The sequence below is a fragment of the Dama dama genome, chromosome 16 (assembly GCF_033118175.1).
Source record: "Dama dama isolate Ldn47 chromosome 16, ASM3311817v1, whole genome shotgun sequence".
Classification (NCBI taxonomy): domain Eukaryota; kingdom Metazoa; phylum Chordata; class Mammalia; order Artiodactyla; family Cervidae; genus Dama; species Dama dama.
The window spans coordinates 8,880,980-8,904,392 of NC_083696.1; the positions used below are offsets into that span (position 1 = coordinate 8,880,980).

Genomic DNA, 23,413 nt, shown 5'->3' on the forward strand with positions numbered 1-23,413 from the left:
GAGGTTCACATGGGGTCTAGGAGAGAGTAAGTGCTCCATAAACATTGACTTCATGAATGATGCATAGATGGATAGATGGATGGATGGATGGATGGAGAGATGAAAGGGTGGTGGGTGGATAGGCAGATAGGTGGATAAATAGATGGATCATTGGGTAAGTGGTTGATAGGTGAGTGGGTAGTGAATATGTGAATGGATGGATGGATAGGTAGATGAGTGGGTAAATGGATGGGTGAGTGGGTGGATAGGTGGATGGATGGATGATTGGAAGGATGGATGGTTGGATCAATGGATGAATGGATGACAAATGGATGCGTGGGAGGGAGGGTGAGTAGGATGGATGAATGAATATTTCCTGAGCACCTACTGTATAATAATTTCAACAACTATCCATTTTTGGGGAGTTTGGCATGCATTATTGTCTTTTATCCCTCCTTCTTTTATCCTTCCTTCTTTCCTTCTTTCTATTCTGTCAACCAATATTGAGCACTTCCTCTGCGAATACAATAGTAAATAAAAGCAGAGGGTATCTTTGTCCTCATGGAGTTTACAGTATAGTGGGGGAAGAAAATATTAATGAAACAATCATATAAATAAATAGAAAGCTTCCACTGTAAGAAGTATTTCAAAGTAGAGGTACTCAGTCATGTGAAAGCCTATAAAAGGGAGAGTTTGACCTAAGTTAGGAAGGTTAGAGAAGACTGCCTTGATGAGGTCAAGGTTGAGCTAATGTGTGATGGATAAACAGGAGTTAAGGCAAACAGAGGGAGAGAGGACCCTACCAGAGGGGTCAGCATGTACAGAGGCCCTGTGGCAGGAGAGGATGTGGCATGGCTAGACCAGGGAAAGACTGAGGGGGATCGTGGAAAGAGCTGGAGCAAGAGAGCTAATGGGGGAATGGAGACAGCGACCTTTGGCCCACGTTAAAGGCTCAGCTCTGTCCTGGGAACAACAGGAAGATACTGGTGAATTTTCAGATGGAGGATGAGATGATTAGGTGGCTGCTACAGTGGTCCAGGCAAGAGAGGATATCAGCTTGGGCAAAGCTGGTGGTTCTAGACTTTAGGGCAGTAGGTGAGTTTGAGAGCACCCTAGAAGGTAATCAGGACAGGAGCAGGTGACAGATTGGACTGTGGGGTTTAGGGGTAGGGAAATAGCAAAGATACCCTGCAGGTTTCTGCCTTGTGCAGTTGGATGGGGTGATGTTTCCATTTGCTGAGACCAGAAACACTAGGGCGACAACCAGGTTTGAGGATTGAGGTTGGAGGAACTTTGAGACCAGCAGGAGAGGTATTAGGTAAGTATTTGGCCATACGGGGGAATTTACTGGGCTTCTTGCTGTCATCCCGTATTAAGAAAATGAAAGCCCAGGGGTTGAGATGACCTAGTGGGACTCAATGAGTCCAGGTCTAGTGTAAACAAAGCCATGGTGTGTCTTTCCAGAGTCTGAAGAAGAGGATGAGGACAGCCCAGAAAGTTCCAACTTGCCTCTCAGTTGGCTCCCCCAGCAGGATCCTCAAGTGGACATGACCAGAGAGGAGCCCAGTGAGGCTCTGCAAGGTCCTGAGGTCCAGGAAGCTGGAGAGAGCGCCCCAAGGTTGGGGTATGAGACCTATCTCAGCTCAGGGGGCCATGGGAACACCAGCCCCACCGCTCTGGACTGGGGTCAGTCCTCAGGCTGGGTGGCTTCTAGCAAACAAGCCAGTGGAGACAAACTTCCAGAACATTCTGAGGTCAACCCAACTGTTGACTTCAGTTCGCCCAGGTCCTGGAGCAGTGGGACTGTGAGCCTCAACCACCCCAGTGACAACCTGGATTCTACCTGGGAAGGAGAGACTGATGTCCCCCAGCCCACTGCCCTGGCAGAAACTTCAGCCCAGAGCCCCAGACACCACCTCCTCAACCCAGACGATGGAACTGAAGGAAGCGTTGCTCTGGCAACACCCACAGAATTCCAGGGATCCTCAGCACCACCCACCCAGAGCCTCCAGTGTCCTGCAGATCGATGGAGGAGACAGCCCGGGGACCAGCCCTGGAAGCAGACGCGGATATCACCTAAGCCTCTCCCTTCCCGATTCACCGGCTCCATCAGCCGTCTCAATCCCTCACCTAGGCCAGCTCGGCAAGCGAGGCCACCCCCCAGACTGGGAGCCACTCTGGCTGGCCACTCATCTTCTGATGCCCCCAAGTACGGCCGGGGGCGGCTGAACTACCCACTCCCTGATTTCTCCAAGGTGGGACCCCGGGTGAAGTTCCCCAAAGATGAGAGCTACCGGCCCCCCAAGGCCCGCAGCCACAGCAGGCTGCCTGAAGGCCCTGCCAAGCCGCTGATCTTCAAGTCTCCTGCTGAGATTGTGCGGGAGGTGCTGCTGAGCAGCGGAGATGTCTGCCCCGGAAAGAACTCACCTCCTACCCACCCCATAACCAGCGTGCCCCAAGAATTTCAGACACCTGAGCAAGCCACCAAGCTTGTCCATCAGCTCCAGGTAAGCCTGACTCACGTCCACCCCGAGGTGCCTGCTGGTGTGGGTTGGAAGCTGGATAGGATGGGGGGGGCCTGGGGGATCTGGGGGGCCCGTCCAGGAGCCCCCTGCTCGTGATGGGAGTGTTGTACCCACAGTGATGAAGATACTCCCAAGCCCGTTGTTCAAAAAAAAAAAGCAGTGATTACACTCATGCTATGTTTGCACTCAAGCTGTGTTTGTTTTCAAGTCCTGCAAAGAAAAATTCGAAACATACAAGAGAGAAAATAGCAATGATGAATCCCTGTAGCCCGATCACACAACCATATCTACCTTTTTCATCAGTGGCCTCACCTCTTCCCCCTCTCACCTGCTACTCCTGGGGTATTTTGAAGCAAATTTCAGGCATCAGATGATTTTACCCTCAAATATTTTAGTGTGTGTGTCCAACAATAAGGAATCTCTCTTAAAGATAATCGTCGGCCTACCTAAAACTTAAGGCCCATTCCTTAATAATAACCAATGTCCAGTCAGTATTCAGATCTCCCCCTTTGTCTCATGTATGGCTTGTTTATTTCAGTTTGTTTGAATCAGGATCCAAACACGGCTCAGATAGGTATTGGTTGTTGTGCCCTCAAGTCTCTCACCATCACCTTTTGCCTTTTTTACTTTTTTTTTTTTTTGATGTGGACCATTTTTAAAGTCTTTATTGGGTTTTTTTTGGCTGAGAGGTATGTGGGATCTTAACTTCCTAGCTAGTGATCAAACCCAAATCCCCTGCATTTGAAGACAAAAAGTCATAACCACTGGGCTGCCAGGGAAGTCCCTTCTTTGCATTTTCTGCCAAATCTCTTTTTTCTGTGTAATTTATCTGTTAAAGGAACCAGTTCTGTCCTGTAGAGTCTCCCACATTCTGGGGTTTTATGATACACCCTCTGATATCTTTTCATGTGTCTCCTTGACCCTCTTTGTCCTGTGTTTTGCCCAGTTAGAACTAGAGGTGTTTCCAGGTTGTAGTCATTTGCTTATTCCCCCTGATCATAGTTCCATGTGGGTAGGGATTTTTGGCAAGAGCCCATCATAGATGGTGCCTTCAGGGGCGTTAACTGCCTGCTGGTCTCATTCATGATGCTAATGACTACTGATGGTCGTTACCTTGATCCAGGCTTTCACTGAGGGTGACAGAGTGGTAGTATCCTGCATTTTTTTTTTTTTTTTTTTTTGCTGGAAATCTTCTATAAAATAAAACTTTCCTTCATCAACTATTTGGTTACCAAGGTCTCATTCACATGGAAAAGACAAGAGAAATGCTGGATTCTGTCCTTCTACTGACTAGTTTTCAGAACAATGCATCAGTTCCCTGGCCACCTTCAAAGGCAACCAGTGACACTTGTTTTTTGCTTTTCCTCTGTAATGACTTGTTTCAAGAAGCACTTCAGTTTTGTTTATGGCGAGTAGTAACTCTGAGTAAATGCAACTGTGATTTTCAAGTCTTCTATTTTCCTACCAGTGGACGCTTAGATGGTTCATTCACTCAGCCATTCAAAAATACTTACTAAGCACATATTACTTAACTCCTGGGAGTACAGCCATGGGAAGACACATGCAGGCAGGGAGTTCAGATAGATAGCCAAGCAGCTGAGATTCTCTGTGACCGGGATTATGCATCGCAGTGAGCTGGCCCTGAGGCCATCACCGCTGTCAGGGCTATAGACAGGTTGGTGGGTGAGTGGTCCTGCGGCCTTCGACTGTCCAGAATTTGGCCATGGGGTCTGTATTGCAGGGGGCTGCTGAACTGCCACTACTGAGCCCTTTCCCTCCGAGGCACCCAGAGGCCCCCTTTGGGGAGTAGGTTCCCGGGGTGGGGGGAGTCTCACAGTCAGAGGCCTGGTGTGTGACCTCGTTGCCCCGCTTCCCGCAGGAGGACTACCACAAGCTCCTCACCAAGTACGCCGAGGCCGAGAACACCATCGACCAGCTGCGCCTCGGGGCCAAGGTACTGGGCCGGGTAGGGTGGAGAGCTGGGCCCGGCCCCCCAAGATGACGCTTTTCCATAGCCACGGCCTCCTGCCTCCAGACACCCTGAGGCTAGAGGATGCGGTCCTGCCTTGTTCTACCGTGGGGTCACTGTGACCCTGGGGCGGCAACCTGCCCTATCCAGACTATTGATGAGCTCTGAGTCCTCGAATCCTAGAATCTGGGGTGCCCAGGAATTTCACCAGAGGCTCTCCTTCTAGATTAGCTCTGGAGTAAGACCACCTGGCTGCAACTCCTGTCTCCATTACTGACTAGCTCTGTGACCTTAAGGAAGTTACTTGGACTGTCTGAGCCCCAAGGGAGTAGTGCAGAATTTCTGCTCAGCCTCTGGGGCTGATACTCCCCTTGGCCTTTCTCCTCCCCTGTCTTCTCACCCACGGCCTCTCCCCCCATTCTGAATGTCTAGTGTGGAACAGGGGAGTGTGGAGGGGGAAATCTGCCCCCCCACCCCGATCCTGCCCAGTTCTCACCCCGTCTAGGGGAGGCTGTGAATGCTGCACTTGGGACCTTCCCCTTTTCTGGGGTGAGGCAGGAAGTGGGACTTGTCACAGTCCCTCCTGGCTTCCTGCTTCCGCCTACGGGCCTCTTGCCTCATCAGGCAGCAGTGGAGGAGGGGTGGGAGCTGGGGTGCAGAGATGCAGACCCTCCCTCTCACTTACCTCCTCTCTCAGGGCCCCCACCCAGGCTGCCCCCATCCTGCTCCGAGACCCCTCTCCCTGCCAGGGAGCTGCTTTCCACCATCTAACAGCTCTTCTTCCATGACGTGTTGCCAAGGCCGCCACGTTGAGAAAGCGGAGGGGCCCTGTTCTAGGAGCAAGACTTCCCCTGCGTCCCCACATCCTCCTGACACAGGCAGATCCTTTCTATCCTGGCCTCCTTAGGCACACCTGTAAAAGGGGGTTAAACATGCTTCCTCCTCGGAAGGAAAGCTGTGACCAAACTAGACAGCGTATTCAAAAGCAGAGACATCATTTTGCCCACAGAGGTCCATATAGTCAAAGCTATGGTTTTTCCAGTGGTCATGTGTGGATGTGAGAGTTGGACTATAAAGAAAGCTGAGCGCTGAAGAACTGATGCTTTTGAACTGTGGTGTTGGAGAAAACTCTTGAGAGTCCCTTGGACTGCACGGAGATCAAACTGGTCAATCCTAAAGGAAATCAATCCTGAATATTCATTGGAAGGACTGATGATGAAGCTGAAGTTCCAATATTTTGGCCACCTGAGGCAAAGAGCCGACTCATTGGAAAAGATCCTGATGCTGAGAAAGATTGAAGGCAAAAGGAGAAGGGGGCGACAGAGGATGAGATGGTTAGATAGCATCACTGATTCAGTGGACATGAATTTGAGCAAACTCCGGAAGATAGAGGACAGGGGGAGCCTAGCGTGCTGCAGTCCATGGGGTTGCAAAGAGTTGGACACAATTTAGGGACTGAACAACAACAGGCCTCCTGGGAGCCACTGGGCTGCCCCCTCCCACCCCCCATGTCTTAAGGCTTCTTTCAGCTCTCTGAGTCAGATTCAGGGGCAGAAGAGAGAGCTGGAGGACCATTGAGGGGGCTTGATGAGACATCCCTTCTGGGGAAACCACATTGTCATAGGCTCCTAGAAGGTCCAAGGGGAAAGGATCTGGTCATCAGGTCCCCTGTCTCATAGATTGGAGAATCAGGACCCCAAAAAAGGGCAGAGGTTGCCAAAGGTCAAGGTCAAGAACAGAGGCTGGGAATATCTTCTCCCTCTCTCCTTTCCTACCTTCCTCCTTTACTCTTTAAAGGGAATGAGTCTGGGTGTTGGAAGTACTTATCTAAGAATTAGAGAATATTAATAGTATTAAAATGAAGGTGTTCACTGGGTGTCCATGTGTGCCAGGCACAGAGTAGGCATGAGCAGGGGGATTCAATGGGATCACAGCCATGTGCATCTCCTGGACATTTCCCCCGACCCAGCGGGGACTCACCATGTGGGCATGCCAGCCTGGCTGGTATCCCAGACCCCAGTGTGTGAAGAGGGAAGGTAGAAGAGGCCAGGAATGGTGCAGCATTAGCTCACCCGCTTTTGCTTTCTAGAAAAAATGATTCTTTGGCCTGAGAATTCTCCTCAAGAGAAAGGTGAGCACAGGTCAGCTTGACTCTTCTGGAAGCAGAACAATCCTCTCCCAGCCCTGGGGAGCAGTACAGGCAAGACTCACATCCCAGCGTGCTGAGAAGGACGTGGAGCCTGAGTGGGGTGGGGCCTCACGGGGTCTGCAGAGCTTGGGGAGCTGAGTTTCCAGCCAGGCCTCTCACTGTGTCCAGAGCTCTGTCCAGGCTCGGGAAACCCCAGGATGGCTTCCTGCTCAGAGCCCTCACCAGGGAGGCCAGCTCACAGAGGCAAAAGTGTTACTGCCCCTGCAGGCTGAGCTGCGGCTGAGCTGCAGGCTGAGCTGCTGAGAGTCCCTTGGACTGCAAGGAGATCCAACCAGTCCATCCTAAAGAAAATCAGTCCTGAATATTCATTGGAAGAACTGATGCTGAAGATGAAACTCCAATACTTTGGCCACCTGATGCGAAGAACTGACTCACTTGAAAAGACCCTGATGCTGGGAAAGACTGAAGGCAGGAGGAGAAGGGGACGACAGAGGACGAGATGGTTGGATGGCATCACCAACTCAATGGGCATGAGTTTGAGTAAACCCCGGGAGTTGGTGATGGACAGGGAAGCCTGATGTGCTGCAGTCCATGGGGTCGCAAGGAGTCGGCCATGACTGAGTGACTGAACTGAACTGAACTGAGGTTGAGCTGGCTAGAGTGACCGTCCCAGCAGCGAGCTGAGCCACTCACTCTGCTCAGAGCCCCCAGGGGGAGGCCTGGACCCCAGGCCAGGGATGTGACCCTGGAGACGCAGGCCAGGCACCGCAATAGAGGAGCAGCGACAGGTGGGGACCGGGGGAAGGAGACTGGCATTTGCTGAGCAGTAAAAAGCTGCCAGGCCTCAGGCCAAGCGCACTGCCAGGGTCACCTCATTTGATCCTCTTCACAAGAGGAAACTGAGGCTCAGAGAGATGGAGCGGTTTGCACAACCTTTCCACAGCTGGTTAGAGATTAAAAGTGGGGGATTAAACTCTGCTTGATTCCACAGTGGGCACTGTTTTTTGCCATGCCCGGGAGAGCGCAGTTCAGGCCCTGGCAAGATGTGGCAGAGGCATAGAGACAAGGCAGAATGAGGATGTTACAGTGTAACAACAACAGTAATAAGTGATGCTTACTGACCACTGTCCTAAGTCATCTACCGCTGGGGAAACTGAGGCACAGAGGTTAAGGGATTCACCCAAGATCACTCGACAAGCAGGTGCCAAAGCTGAGGTTTGAGCCCAATGGTCTGGCTGCAAAGCCCACTCCTAGTCGACTGTCTTTTTAGGCTTAGGAGTTTATTTATGTGTTTATTTTTTAGGTTTAACAGAGCCAAAGTAGATGATCCTGATTTCTGCTGCTGCGGAGGCTGACCAGGGGGTCCCAGGACCTGGCCTGGGGGCACCGCTGGATCTGGTCCAGGGTGGGGGCAGGGAGCTAGGGCTGGTCAGGAGTCACTGCCCGGGGACCAGCTTCGGGTCAGAATTTATAGGGGTGCCCTGCATTCGCTGCCCTGTGGCCACCTCCCTCCAGCTGCTGTCCTCCATCTCAGCTGTAGGAGGGTCTGGAGGGGTTGAGACCAAAAGTTACCCCGAGAGAATCAGGGGGCGTGATACAAAACCATCTCTCTTGAAGTGTGTGTTCTGCAAGCCCCCTGGTGGAGGTGGGGGTGGGGCTGCAAGGATGGGGGCGGGGCTGGGGGAGGGGGAGGAGAGGACTGGGGAGAGGGGCTGGGGAGGTTTGTGCGTTCTGAGCGGCTGAGGAAACATTTCCTTTTCTCTCCACTCCCCGCCCCTTTCATAAAGCCCATTAGCATTTTAAAGACTGTGAGAAACCCAGCTGTGCTGAGAATAGTCCGGTTATTTAACCCACTGCTTCCCACCCTGCTGATCCACCTTCACTGCTTAACACCCTCCAGGGAGCCAGTCCAGCCTCAGGGAGCACCATGGGATGCCCTGGTTTAAAGGGGGGACCCTGGGTTAGGTCCTGCCCCTGTCAGGAGACAGGTTGGGAGGGGCAGGCCTGAGCAGCTCAGCGATTGCCCACACTCACCCCCAGCTCCTGCTTCCCCGGGCCCCCACACAGGCCGTTGGTCCCCTCTGCGGAAACAGGTGCTGAGAACTGCTTGTTCCTGTTGCTCCCCCAGGCTGGGCCTTTGTGGGGCGGGGGCCAGGCCTGAGCCTAGGGGATGGGCACGGTAGGGCAAGGGGGAGCATGCAGGAGGGCCAGGCCTTCCCCAGATTTGGGTCACCTTGGGAGGAGAGGGGTGCTGGTGGGCAAGTCCCCCCAGGCGGGCCTGAGCAGATGGCCAAGGGGATTATTAAAATCCAGCTTTGTTCTCAGAGGGGCTGGGCCTGGAAGAGGGGGAGGCAGCAGGGGCCAAGCCACGGCTGGGCCATTGTCCCTCACTTTGGAGGAGATTTCTCTGCCACGGCCAGGACGTGAAGAGCAGCTTAAACAACGAGAGGCTGCCTGTCTATAGGCCTAGGAGCCCTGAACTCTCCACTCCTGACCTTAGGGGAGCAGAGGGCAGTAAGACAAGCTGCCTGATGTCGAGGACCAGGGGGCACTGAGGCATCACAGGAGAGTACCTTTTTTAGGGACCTGCCTCCGTGAGGGCCACGTAAATAACAGTGGAGGTGATGATGGTGATAGTGATGGTGATGGTGGTGATGGTAATAGTTATACTACCAATGATGACAAATAGGAGGGTGATGGCTACTGTCCATTGAGCACTCACTTTGGGCACAGACAGGTTCATTCAGTCAGCCCTTCTAGGACTCAAAGCCAGTAGCAGAGCCTCGACGTGAACCCAGGCACTACAGAGCTCATACAACAAAGCCAGGGATCAGAGAACTTCCTGTTTAGAGGGCCAGATAGTGATTATTTTCATCTCTGTGGGCCGTACATTCTCTGTGGTAACGATTCATTTTTGCCATTATAGCATGAAAGCAACCACAGACAATACATAAGCGAGCGAGTGTGGCTGTGTTCACTAAAACCATGTTCGTTAAAACAAACCATAGTTTGCCAGCCCCTGCTTTAAACCACTATTTGGCACTCAGGTCTTTAACCTCAGATGGTCTTCCTTGGCCATCTGCCTGACTACCTCTCTCCCACACGCTGGATGATTACCGTAGGAAATCCATCCTCAAATGATGGAGATCTGCTACAACTGAGAAACAATTCCTTCACTTGTTGGTTTATGCGTTCATTGAAACAGCTATTAATTGCCTTTATTATCAATGCAATGGTAATTCTTAGAAATGATTTTAATGAAAATAATAATGATTATATTATTGTAAAATGATTATACTTGCTCTCTGTTAAACGCTATATTGATTGCAATATGATTAGATTATATTATAAATCATAACAAAAATTAATAAGGTTATTAATATGGAAAGCCATAGACTTTGGAGTCAGAGCAGGGTTATAATCCCAGCCCAGGGATTTTTCAGTTGGAGGTGTTGAATAAGTAACTCAGCCTCTCTGAGTCTCAGTTCCCTCTTTTGTAAAATAGGCCTGTGGTTCCCTCCCTCTCAGGACTGCCACAAAGAGAGAAGGAAAGGGTGTACAAGCCCTTGGCCCCGTGTTTGGCCCCCACCCATAGGTTCCACTGAAAGGCAGTATTTATTGTCCATTTTTATTTATTTATGTTTATTGATTTACATTTATTATCCACCTTTGCTGAGCACCTGAGTGATGGCAGGAATGAAGGTGAGGCCTGCTGGGTGGGTTTGCCCCGCCCCTGACTGCGCCTCCCCTCACCGACAGGTGAACCTGTACTCGGACCCGCCCCGGCCCAGCCACAGCATCCACGCGGGGACGATGCCCCAGGGGACCAAGGTCTTGTCCTTCACCATCCCACAGCCCCACTCCGTGAAGTGGTATGTGGGCCCCGCCAAGGGCCCGCAGGCCTCTGAGGCTCTAGGTGAGTCTGGGAGACGAGATGCGTTTGGAGGCCCCTCTGTGGTGGCTGCTCTGGGGACGCGTGGTCTGCCCCAGGGTGGCATTAGCTTCAGGCTGGGGGAAGGAGGGAGGTGAGGCCCCGCTCTGGGCCCTGAGACTTGAAGAGGTCGGACAGAGATGTAGAAATGTCTGCTTTGAGCCAGAGCAGCGTGGGTGAAGCCCTCGCTCTCTCTACTTAGCAGCTGGATGGTCCTGGACAATTTGTATGGCAAAGCACATCATCACAGTGGAGCCCATATCAGGCTAGACCCTGTGCCAAGCCTTGCCAGGCACGGTCTCAGTTAATCACATCAGCCTGGTGAGGCCCCCGCTGGTGGTACCGCACTGGCAGTTAAGGCGACCACGGCTTGGAGAGGTGACGACATGTAGAAGGTCACACCGCTCCAGAGGAGGGTCGGGATTTGAACCTCCATCTTTCTGAGTTGAAGCCCACACTATTGACTGGGAACCCAGAGGTCTGGCTTGGCCCTAGCTGTGTGATCCAGGGCAAATTTGCACCTTGTCCTTGCCTATAAATGGGGACAACATTGCCCAGGTCACTTCCTGGGGCTGGCAGAAAGATGGGGAGATCGTGAGAAGGCTGAGCTGGAGGATGAAGGTGGTGGTTTTGAAGTTGACCACCAGTCTCTCAGCCCCAGGAAGGACTGTTCTTGGCCCCAACGTGTAGTGACTGTGTATTCCAGGGTCACCATCAGCTGGAGGAGACCTGAGCCCTTCCTCACCCCCCAGCATGCCCACCCTAGGGTGGCTTCAGGAGGACACAGGGGGCATTGCCCAGGACCAGCCCTCAGCGGAGCGGGCCCAGGAGCTGGCTTCTCAGGCCAGCCGGTTCCTGACCAAGGTGAGTGGAACCCCAGCTTTGCGCACGGGAGACAGACTTCACTCGGAGAAAGCAGAGCCTCCACCCACTCGGGTGAGGGGCTGTCTGTGTGCCAGGCTCACTCATCACACCCCTGCAAGAGTTAAGTTGGGACTTTCCTGCTGGTTTTAGAGGCCACAAAGCTCCAGCCTCCTTGTCACCCAGTGCTAGGTTTAACTCCCTTTTTGGCACTGTGTCTCATCAAACTCTCTCTAACTGTGCTTGAAAGTATCTCCTGGTTCACTCCTGGAGGAGACTTTCAGCCTTTTCAGGATTCTGGAAGGGTTATGGAACCTTTACTCTCCCTTTTCCTCTTTGGATCACCCGACTTCTCTAGTTCCTTTCATTATGGAATCAATTCTCAGTTACTTCTCAAAAGGCCTTTTCATTTTCATCGAAATAACTATGAATTTGTTATTGTTTATAACTATATGCTTGGCCTATTTCCAAAAGTACTTTAAAGCGGCTTAGAAAATACACGCATTATAACCACATTCTGAAAACAGAAGTGAGAAAACTAGGGTAAAGGGGAAGTACGTGTAGGAAAAAAAATAAAATGAACTTAGGGAGACATGAATAAACAAAGACCCTGAACACTTTATCAGATTCACGTTTGGCTTTGAACTTCCTAGTAGTCAATGCAAAAGGGGAAATTCAATAGTTATATCACCATGTCCATAAAACAAATTCTTTAAAAGAAACACTACCATTCTCTTTTCTTTCTTTCTTGGTAACAACTTTACTGAAATATAATTCACATAACATGCAGTTCAGTCATTTAAAGTTAATGCTTCATGGCTTTTAGCATTTCATAGTTGTGCTGCCATCAACACGATCGATTTTAGAACATCTTCATCACCCACTAAGAAACTCCATATCCATTAAGCAGTCACTTCCTATTCCCCTTCCCCCCAGCCCCAGTCAGCTGCTCATCTACTTTCTGTCTCTTTGAATGAGTGCTAAGTCGCTTCAGTCGTGTCTGACTCTTTTCTGGCTTGCCTGGCTCTTCCCTCCATGGGATTCTCCAGGCAAGAACCCTGGAGTGGGTTGCCATGCCCTTCTCCAGGGGATTGTCTCCTCTCAGGGATCGAACCTTTGTCTCCAGCATCTCCTGCATTGGCAGACAGTTTCTTTACCAGGAGCACCATCTGGGCTTCCCTTCTGTCTCTTTGAGTTCGCCTGTTTTGGACATTTCGTATAAATGGATTCGTGTACCATTTGTCCTTTTGTGTCTGGCTTCTTTCACTTAGCACCATCTTTTCAAGGCTCACCCATGTTGTAGCAACATGAACTTTATTCCTCTTTATCACCGCCATTCTGGGTCCTGTAACTGGAGAGACATTTCTCCTTGTCCTGTGTGCTGTAAAGCATCTCAATACTTTTTTTACACTCGATTACATGTCAAAATAATATTTTAGGTTTATAAAATATCTCATTAAAATTAATTCACCTATGTCTTTTCACATCTTTAGTATGGTTACTGGAACATTTTAAATTACATATGTAGCTTGCATTATGTTTCAGTTTTATATGTTATATAAGTTATATAATATAATATAATTATATTAGGAAAAGTTGTATATTTTGGCACTGATCTAGAGCTTTCCTAGAAATCCTAGAAATCTACAAATTGTCTTTGCCTTTTTTCCCCTAATTAAAATTTTTTTTGTAACTGTAATAGATACTCATGGTAAAGACCATCACACAGGGCAAAGAATACCTTCAGTGAAATTTTCTTTCCCACTCTTGCCCTTCTGCTTTGTACCAAAGGTTTAATGAACACACATGTGTTTATAGAAATGGTCACATAAGTATATACACTATATTGTACCTGGGTTTTTTTTTAATATCCCAAATTTGTGTATTTGTGAGTAGGCAATAAATTCACTTTGTTCAAAGTTCAGAGAATACATATAGTAGCAAACCTTCCTCCTCTCCCTGTCCCCCCACACCATCCAGTTCTCCTCCCCAGAAGCAGTTAATATTTTAGTTTCTTTCACTCTTCTAGAGATAGGTTATAATATATAAGCAATTGTATTTGCATTTTTCCTTTTTTCTTCTCTCTATATTTTATAACAGATGGTAGCATACCACACATACTGCCCTGTACCTTGATTTGATGCTGAAAACTGGTTCATGGAGGCATTTATATGTAAGAACACACACACGTGCCTTCCTCCTCTGGATGGCTGCATACTATTCCATGGGTAGTCATCCGGATTGTTTCCTGTCGCCCCATCCCCACCAGGATGCAGCTAATATCCTGCCTCATAGGTTTCATGCACATGAGTGAAATAAAATCAAATCCTGGAAGCTCTGCTTAGATTTTTCCCAAGGCTGCCGTGGCCAGAGCCAGTGCAGGAGCCTGTTTCTGGCATCTGCTTCTCTGTGCTTGTCAGAAAACCCACGTCCCGAGGCGGGACTCAGCTCCCTATGCCAAAGTGTGACTGTGGCTAAGTGTGGGAGTCGGCAGAACTCACCTGAGCCTGGATTCACGGAGCGTGTTTCTTTCCCCTCCAATGCCCAGGTGGAGTCCTTTATAGAGCTGATACACGCAGGACGGCTGACACCCCGGGACCAACTCAAGGTACTGTCCACTTCAGAAGATGCCTGCGGAGCTGCTAGGCGACTGCTCTGTGTCTCCAACGACTGCACAGTCTCCAAAGCCTCATTTGCTGCAAGACAGACCGGGGAATCCCAGACACAGTGTCTCCCTTTTGAACAGACAGCCCCCACTTAGCTTTCCATGATAATGATCGCTAGAGCACAATAGTCACCACTTATTATGCAGCGGTGGTGGTGTGCCAGGCTCTGTGGCAAGCCCTTGATGTACATTAATTCATTTTATTGTCATAAAAACCTGGCGAGGCAGTTACAGTCATCACCCCACATAACTGGGATGAACCGAAACCCAGAGAGGTGACTTGAAGACCACATATCCAGTAGGCGGTACCGCCCAGATGGAGATCTGTCTGATTCCCAAGTCCAGGGTCATAACCACTGCCCTGCCCAGCTTCCCACCGATTATCCTGCCTGTTGGCAACCAGGAAAAGGCATTTTCTTTTTAAATTTTCTTTATTATAAAAGTGATTGCTAAAGCTTGAAAACTGGGGGTGGGGAGGCGAAGAAACCCCCTAATCTAACCATTATTGGCTTATTTCCTTCTGGACTCCAGTATTTCTAGGTAACTATGGTCACACATAAAATTTAGATTTCTGCTGCATCAGACAGGGTCCCAGGAAGGTGCAGATGGAGCTCTCAAAGTTGCAGGCGTAGGGATCAGTGAAGGGGCTGTTAGCAGGGGTGAGGGGTGTGGGCAGCAGCCTCAGGGGGTCCGACAATGGACGGGGAAGCCCGGGGACTCACACCTGCCTGAAGCTGTTCTCTCCCGGGTCTCTCCCCTCCCACCCTCTGACCTCCAATAGATGCCTCCCCTAGAAAGACCCCAGGGGAAGCCAGCAGGTCGGGAGCCCAGCTGATGCTCAAGGCATAGAGCAGGGTGAGGAGAGGAGCCGAGGGAGGACTGGGAGGGGCAAATGCAACATACCTGGTTTGATCGTTTTTGCTCTTATTATATTAGTAGTTACTGTGTTGTTATATGGAACTCCCAGGGGACACTAGTGGTAAAGAACCCACCTGCCCACGCAGGAGATGTAAGACACACGGGTCCATCCCTGGGTGGAGAAGATCCCCTGGAGGAGAGCGTAGCAACCCACTCCAGTATTCTTGCCTGGGCAGTCCCACGGGCAGAGGAGACCGGCAGGTTACAGTCCATAGGGTTGCAAAGAGTTGGATACGGCTGAAGTGACTCAACAGGCATGCATGTTGTTATATAGATGTTGCACACATGCTCCAATTACAAGATATGTCACATGGATTGTATTATCTCATTGAGTAGATAGTCAAGGACCTTGAAAACCAAAATTATTCCCACCCCCCCTTCTAATTCCTCCATATCCAAGGACGTTGAGAGCAGTTGGAAGATCAAGCTATGCTGGGGATGAGGCTCTAGGCTGTCCCTGGCCAACCTCTGTTGTCAGCATAGAATGAGTGCGATGAGGATGATAAGAAGTCAGGGATAATGACCCTACCTCCCATAGTTCTAGCTAAGAGTTAACTACTATCACGTTTACTATGGGAGCCTCGTGTAACGGTTGGGAATATGAGTTCTGGAGCTCGAGGGTCTGGGTTCAAATCCTAACTCTACACCTTGCTCACCCACTGTGTGACCTTCACCAACTTAAGTAACCTCTCTGTGCCTCAGTTTCTTCCCATTTAGATGAAGGTGATAAGCTACCCCTCTCGTTAGGGTTATGTTGAAGATTAAATGAATAATGCAGCATCCCTTAGACAAAGCCTCTGCTGCTAAGTCACTTCCGTCGTGTCCGACTCTGTGTGACCCCATAGACGTCAGTCCACCAGGCTCCCCCGTCTCTGGGATTCTCCAGGCAAGAACACTGGAGTGGGTTGCCATTTCCTTCTCCAATAAGTGAAAGTGAAAAGTGAAAGTGAAGTCACTTAGTCCTGTCCGACTCTTAGCGACCCCATGGACTGCAGCCTACCAGGCTCCTCCATCCACTGGATTTTCCAGGCAAGAGTACTGGAGTGGGGTGCCATTGCCTTCTCCGAGACAAAGCCTCAGTGCTCCGTAAATGTTAGTTATCATTATCAATAGTATGATGGTGATGATAATACATCTGTTGGGTGTACTATCCAACAGGATGTATTGGATTCAGGTGAAACCAATAAAGATTCAGGAGAAGAGTGACTAATATTCCAAAATGCACAGTTTTGAGAATCAAGTATGAGGAACTAAGGCCTCTCAAGAAGTAGGTCTTTATGGCCATACAGCGATAGTATATTTGACACTGTAACCATCATGGAACATCAGGGTTCTTATGGGTCTACCCAGGGAAGACTGGCACCCTCTGGGGCTCATGCCAAGGCTCTAAGCCATGCCTCTGTCCTACCAGTCTAAGGGCAGGGAGATCAATCAGGGCAAACAGGTTCCAGAGGGTACCAACCCCAGCCTTCCAGACACTCGGGAGCCCAGAGGTCTCTGCAGTCCAGGGTGAGTCCCATAGCCATCCCACCCACCCACGAGCAGCTCATCCACTGTGTCTGCAAGGACGGAGCCCACAGGGCCTGGGCACTCAAGTCTTACTGGCCTGTCGTTTCAGGTCTTCCAGCAGCTAAAGGCTGCCCACGTGGCCCTGGAGGAGGAGTACCTGAAGGCCTGCAGGGAGTGGCACCTGTCGCAGCAGCCTGCTGGCTCCAAGGGGACACCCAGGAGATTTGATCCTAACAGGTACCTGCTGGGGAGGGAGGCCCAGGAGGACAGATGGGCCAGGCCCCAGGTCCCCACCCGGAGGGGCACACTTCATCCTTATAATTCACACACTTGGGGAGCAGGGAGAAATCCCGTCCCAATTAGCAGCATGTCCAGATGGGGGGTACTTGAAGGCTGAGATCTGTGTACTTTTAGACTCCCTGCCATGAGAAATACCCTTGGAGATAAGAGTGGAAGCCCCTCACTGGAGAATGGGGAAACTGAGGCCAGAGGGGGAAGGGATTTACTCAAGGTCCTACACCCAGTTGGTGGCAAAAGGGAACTCGGGCTAAGCCTCCTTATTCCCAGTGGAGTCTACTTTTATCTTTTTTATTTATATTCTAAATGATGATGTCAGGTGGACATTTCTGGGGTCTCTGCTCTAAAGCACAGCCTTTGAGACCCGCTGACGTTTCCTTGTTCCAGGGAGCTGGAGGCAGAGATATTCCAGCTGGGAATTCGCCTGGATGAGCTGAAGGACCTCATGGACCACAACGAGCAGGAGCCTGGGCGAGTCGGGTCAGACTTGGCTTCAGACAGCCCCCCAGCCACGCCCTCCCCCCACCAGCCAACAGACCCGCCCTCTCCTTTGGAACAAACCTGCACATCGGGCATCCAGACCCTCGGCCCTGAGGTACCTCTTTGCCCACCCGTATTGGACTGTTCCTTCGTTCATTGGTTTCTCCATTAGTTAACTTCTTCATGACATTTGAGAAGTTTGTACCATATGCTGAAACTCATGACATACGGTGGGAATTCAGTAGAAAACAACCAAAATAATAGGCGGCCTCTACCCACATGGGCTTCCCTAGTGGCTCAGATGATAATGAGTCTGCCTGCAATGCAGGAGACCTGGGTTCAATCCCTGGGTCGGGAGGACCCCCTGGAGAAAGGAATGGCCACCCACCCCAGAGAATTCCACGGACAGAGGAGCCTGGCAGGCTACAGTCCATGGGATAGCAAAGGGTCAGACACAGAGAGTTGGACTGAGCAACAAACACTTTCACCCTCATGGAATTTTCTGTAGAGTTAAACTTGTTACTTTAATTTTGATCGGTGCTCTGAAGGAGAATTATGGAGTTCTACACCAAGTAGATAACAAGCTAACATATCTGAGTTCATTAAGGAATCAGAAAAACTTTCCTTGAGGAAGTCATGTTTAAATGAAATCTGAAAAGGAGTAGGAATTACTAGGTGCAGAAGAGGAAAAAAAAAATCTGGCAGGAAAAACAGCCTGTGCAAAGGCCCTGTGGTTAGAGCATAGACAGTGAGGGGTCCGTTGTCTAAGAGATGTGGCTGGAGAGGCAGGTAGGGGCCCCAGGAATTAGGTATGTGGTCACATCAGGGGGATGGTTTTAAACTCTGTTGTTTTTTCAGCGGGGGATGATATAAGAGGATTTGCAGGTTGGGCTTCCCTGGTGGCTCAAATGATAAAGAATCTGCCTGCAATGCAGGAGACCGTCTGCACTGCAGGAGATACAAGTTTGATCCCTGGGTCAGCAAGATCATCTGGAGAAGGAAATCACTACCCACTCCAGTATTCTTGCCTGGAGAACCCCATGCACAGAGGAGCCTGGCAGGCTACAGTCCATGGGATCACAAACAGTGGACATGACTGAGTGACTAACACTTTCACTTTCAGAGCTGGGGAGGTAGTGGGGCAGATGCAGAGACATGCCTGGACTTGAGAGAGGTTTAGAAGGGGCGTTGGACTGGGGCTGGAGTGATGCTGAGAGGAAAGGAGCCAATGATGACCTCCAGGCTTCTAGCTTGGAGACCCGGGTGGATCTGGGGACTATTCACAGAGATTGCTACACTAGATAAGAACCATACATGGAAGGGGGCTTTGTAGAATTGTCTCCAGCCCACGTCACAGCCCTATGGGAGATGGCCATCTCTAGTGCATTATCTTGAGGGACTCCCCTGCTCCCACAGTGAAGGTGTTTTGAGCAGCTGCGTGTTCATATTGGAATGAAAATCTGGTTCAAGTCCTGGCACCACCCCTTGCTGCCGTATGATTTTTGGCAAATCATTTGAGCCTCGGTTACCTGTCTGTAAAATGGGCTGTAATAGTCTGTATACTGGTGGGATTGTTTCACGTGATATCTGTCCAGTGCCTGGCATATAGCACATTCATGGCAGCTGGTACTGAAGATCAATGACCCAGTCCCTACTTTTACACACAGGAAAAGGGTAATAGGCCAGTGAATCTAACCTCTTTCTTGCTCTTCAGCACCCAGCGTGAGCCTGGCATAAGGTAGGTCCTTAAAGAGTGGTCTTAGGTATCTGCTGACTCTCCGCCCCTCCTCCTTTCTCCAGCCCGACGCCACCAGCACTGGCCCCCACCTATTGCATGTGAACTCGGATCTGAGCGCTCCCAACAATGAGGCAGAGGACGGGCCGCTGGGCCTCCCGGCCCCGCTTAGGCACAAGGAGCTACGGGTGGAGCAAGATTTCCACGGCCTGCTGGAGCGGTGAGTGCCCACCAGGCCCGAGGCCAGGGCGAGTGATGGATCTTGCTGGCCTTGTGGGTTGAAGTCACGCTCCTCTGTGTTTTTCTGCAGGTACCTCAGTGTGAAGTCCCTTCCAGAAGCCCTGAGGATGGAGGAGGAGGATGAGGAGACGGAGGGCCAGGACCACACCCTGGGTTTTGACAGGCCGGCTCCAGCTCCAGCAAAAGCAGTGGCCTCGAGGCTCCCCACCAGGCAGCCCCCAGTGCAGGCTGAGAGAAGTCACGGGGTTCTCCTCGAGTAGGTCACTGAACCTTCCCCGCCGGTCCCACACCAGCTCAGAAACCACAGGGGTAGTAACTGTCCTAGGAGCTAGACAGCCCTTTACAGTTTAGAAACAGCTTTCCTGACCTGTAGCTCAGTGTCTCTACAAACCATGAAATGTACACCATTGATAGCGCTTGAAATGATTTGGGAAGGTGTGGGATGAGATCTCTGGTAGGAGAGATGCAGCATTAAATAGCATCACTCTTAGTCTCAGTCTCAGAGATTCCATGTACAACAAGGAGAACGTCTCAGGGCTATAAAGTCCTCAGGGCCTCTCTTGATCTTCCTTTAAAAAGAGAGAACGAGAAAGAAAGCCAGCAGGCCTCAGGCCAAGAGCCTTTACTAGGCAACAGGATTTATCTTGACTATGATAATACTGCTTTCATGTTCCTTGTATTTATTTGCAAAGTTCACTTCTGTCTGTAACACGAAATACCAGTCTTCTGTTTATGATAGTGACATGGTCTTTTTGAGTAGATGGAAGTTGATGGAAATGGCTGGAATAGGAAAGAGGGAAGGCAAATTCCAGGAGCCTAGGGAAGGGTACTCTGGCACCTCTGTTTCCGCATGGTTTCTGCCTCAGTGTATGGGGTGGGTTTTGCCAGCATCCTCACTTTACAGTTGAGGTAAGTGAGGTTCCGGGAGGGGCGGTGCCTTGCCCAGGGTCACACAGCCAGCAGAGGGTGAGGATGCAGAGCTGGCGTCTGGGTTGCATGGCTCCCAGGACAGAGCCGCCCAGCCCATGCCAGGGCTCGGGTGCACCACGCCTCTCCTTCCCCTGCCAGGGAGACCGTGGAGCCGATGGCGTCTGTGAAGCCAGCAGACATCGGTGCATCTACGACCAGAGATGAGCACCTGCAGGGTCTGGGCGAAGCCGAGGAGGCCCCTCCCCGCCCCAGCAGGCCCCCCGATCCTCGGGGCCCCAAGTCCGCAACATCCCACCAGAGCAGTCTGGCCAGCCTCGAGGGAAGTGGCATCTCTGAGCGCCTCCCACCAAAGTCTCTGCGCCAGGCCGGCGGGCCCCCGCTGGAGGTACGCGTCGGTGTGGGGCCTCTCCTGGAGCCTCCTGCCTCCAGGCCTTTGCTCAGCGTGTCTACTGCTCCCGCCTCTGCCGTGGCTCCCCGCACCCCCACCCCTCTGCCCGGACCTCCTCTTTCTCCTCTGAGACCTGTAGCTCAGTGCCTGTATCTTTCTGAGCCTGCTTAGCACAGCTGGAGGTGGGGGTGGTGTCTTTGACTCCAGGTAGTTTGTGCCATGAGAAGAGCACCTTTTAAACTATGACAGGAATCACAAGTCACTGTGGACATATGACTTATGGGATGGATCCTCCCCTAAAAAAGCACATATGGGGATATCCCAGGGGTTAAGACTTTGTCCTCCAATGCAGGGGGCACAAGTTCGATTCCTGGTAGTGGAGCTAAGATCCTACATGCCTTGTAGTAAAAAAATAAATAAATAAAAGAGAAGCAATATTGTAACAAATTCAATAAAGACCATATGGTCCAAATCCAAAATAAATAAATAAACACATACATTTGCATGTGTACACACACACATACACACACACCCCTATAGTCCTAATGAGCCCATGGTAAGGAATACGCACTCGACCATGAACTCATTGAGGGCAGACACCCGTGTCTCTCTGTTGATGATCTTTGCACCTTGCATTAGACGCGGTGTGTTGGAGGTGTGCATGGCCGATCAGTTTGGTTTTCCCAATTCATGGGACCTGGGCATTTCTGCAATCAGTTAGGACAGGGCATTCCAGGCCCACCCTGGAAGACGTGTGGATGCGAGAATCCCATTCTCGCAGTGGGACTGCTTTCTCCTCCTACCCTTTCTATTTCTCAGCTTAGTGACAGTCTCCCTCCCAAGGGCCCTGGCTCCCACCCCTCAGGGACACGGGGCGTGCTCAGGGTCCTTTCAGGGCGTGGAGTCCCTGCTGTTGGCCCAGGGCTCATGCCAGGCCCTGAGCACCCCAGGACCCCGCACGCCCAGGGCCTGGCTGTTGGGAACTGGGCCAGCCTCCCTGTCTGTGAGCCTCTGGAATGTGAGGCCCAGGCCAGCACTGGGGAAGGGTTTCCCAGTGTTCCTCGGACACATTCCTCAGATTTAAAGGGACACTGTCTCTTTCAGGAGCCCTGGATGGCATCCCCGGAGACAGACAGTGGCTTCGTGGGCTCAGAAACCAGCAGAGTGTCGCCCCTCACTCAGACCCCAGAGCACCGGCTCTCCCAGATCAGGTAATGGGGACCCCATCAGTGTTACCCACCTGGGATAGCCTAGAGTCAAAGTGCCTGTGAGCTCAGAACAGGGCCTGGGCGTTCTCAGAGCCCCACACTGCATCCCCACCAAGGACGGGTTATTGCCTTCATGTTATGGATAGAGGGAAAGTGACTTGCCCAGGGTCACTCCGCCACATATCGACAGACTGGGAATTTGCTGAACAAATGGGTGATGAAACGGTGAATGAATAAGATGTGCCGGGAGGGAGGCGTGACAGAGCCTCCAGGTTGAGGGACAACCTCCAAAGCTGGAGGAAGGTCCCTGGGGCTACCCAGGGCTGCGTGGGCAGGGAAGGTTACAAACTTCACTGCTGGGTATATTATCTAAAAACTAAGTTGAGCTTTATGACTTTGTGTATGTGAGTAGGCAAGTATACAGCTCTGCAGTTTATAAAGAAAATGCGTGTGTAATGGAGATGCAGCCTCAGAAATACTACAGTGCCAGGGATGCCAAGTCCCAAGGACAGGATGGTTAGCATGTGGAGGGGCTCGGAGGCTGCGGCCTCGTTCTGTGCGACCTCAACGTGCCTCTCTCCATGGGCCCCCAGCACCCCAGGGATGTCAGCCCAGTCCTTCACTCTGCCTGTACCCCAAGATGCAGCCCCCCACCGCCAGACCAGGGGTCTTCCGGTCCCCAGAAGAACCTCCGAGCCCAGCAGATCCAGGAGCCAAGCCCAGAGGCCCCCGTCTGGCCAGGACAGTCCTCTCCAGCAGAGGACGCCCAGCTTCTGCCTGGAGCAGGCACTGGCATCTGAGATAGGTGAGTGGATGTAGCTGGGTTGGCCAGAACCTAGGGGTGGCTGGATCGCACGGGATAAAGAACATCAAACCAATAAGAAAATCTGCGTTACCCTTTGGGATGCAAAATATCATACAAGTTCGTTATAGGAAAATTTGAAAAGGGAGCAAAAAACAATAATTAGCTAAAAACCATCATTGATGACATTTTAGTCTAGAACCTTTGAGCTGTTTTCTATGCCATTGTGTGTGTGTTTATTTGCAAATACTTAAAATGGAAATGGGATATTACACATGAATGTTTTATAACCTTTTTTCCCCACAAAATGCTGTGTAATGAACACTTTCTGTGTCTATAAAATCTGTGATTTCTTTGTTTACTTTTTAAAAAATGCATGTGACCTTTTTATTGAAATAAAACAAATATACAGGAAAGAACAGAAACTGATGAATTTTCCCAAGGTGACCACAGACAGAGAAACTCCACATGATCAGAACCCCAGCCCCCTCCAAGCCCCTCCTAGACATTCCCATCCTTCTCAAAGGTAACCACTGTTCTCAGATTAGCTTTGCCTCTTTTTGAGGTTCCCATTTAATTTTTTAAAATTAAACTTTAATTAAAAGTTTCATTAAGTCACATGCAGTTGTAAGAAATAATACCCTGAGAGCCTACGAACCCTTCCCCTAGTTTTTCCCAACAATATCTTGCAAAACCTTAGAGCAATGTCACAACCAGATTCTGACATGGACTCTGTCAAGACACAGAACATTTCCACCATCTCTGTTGTCCTTTTATAAACATATCCAACCCCGCCTTAACTCCTGGTAACCACTAATCTGTTCTCC

The 23,413-nt window shown here is 50.6% G+C and overlaps 1 protein-coding gene across 5 annotated transcripts in view; it reads left to right on the top strand.

Annotated features, from left to right (window-relative positions):
* Positions 1-23,413, top strand: part of AKNA (AT-hook transcription factor) — a 57,038-nt gene that overhangs the window by 18,179 nt on the left and 15,446 nt on the right. For all 5 annotated transcript variants that reach the window (XM_061163347.1, XM_061163348.1, XM_061163344.1 and 2 more), the window contains 12 exons: positions 1,444-2,486; positions 4,384-4,458; positions 10,382-10,538; positions 11,260-11,417; positions 13,963-14,022; positions 16,616-16,743; positions 17,191-17,398; positions 19,084-19,238; positions 19,329-19,514; positions 20,327-20,573; positions 21,681-21,787; positions 22,378-22,589. In XM_061163347.1, the coding sequence (XP_061019330.1) occupies positions 1,444-2,486; positions 4,384-4,458; positions 10,382-10,538; positions 11,260-11,417; positions 13,963-14,022; positions 16,616-16,743; positions 17,191-17,398; positions 19,084-19,238; positions 19,329-19,514; positions 20,327-20,573; positions 21,681-21,787; positions 22,378-22,589 (2,736 nt within the window). The remainder of the gene's footprint in view (positions 1-1,443; positions 2,487-4,383; positions 4,459-10,381; positions 10,539-11,259; positions 11,418-13,962; positions 14,023-16,615; positions 16,744-17,190; positions 17,399-19,083; positions 19,239-19,328; positions 19,515-20,326; positions 20,574-21,680; positions 21,788-22,377; positions 22,590-23,413) is intronic.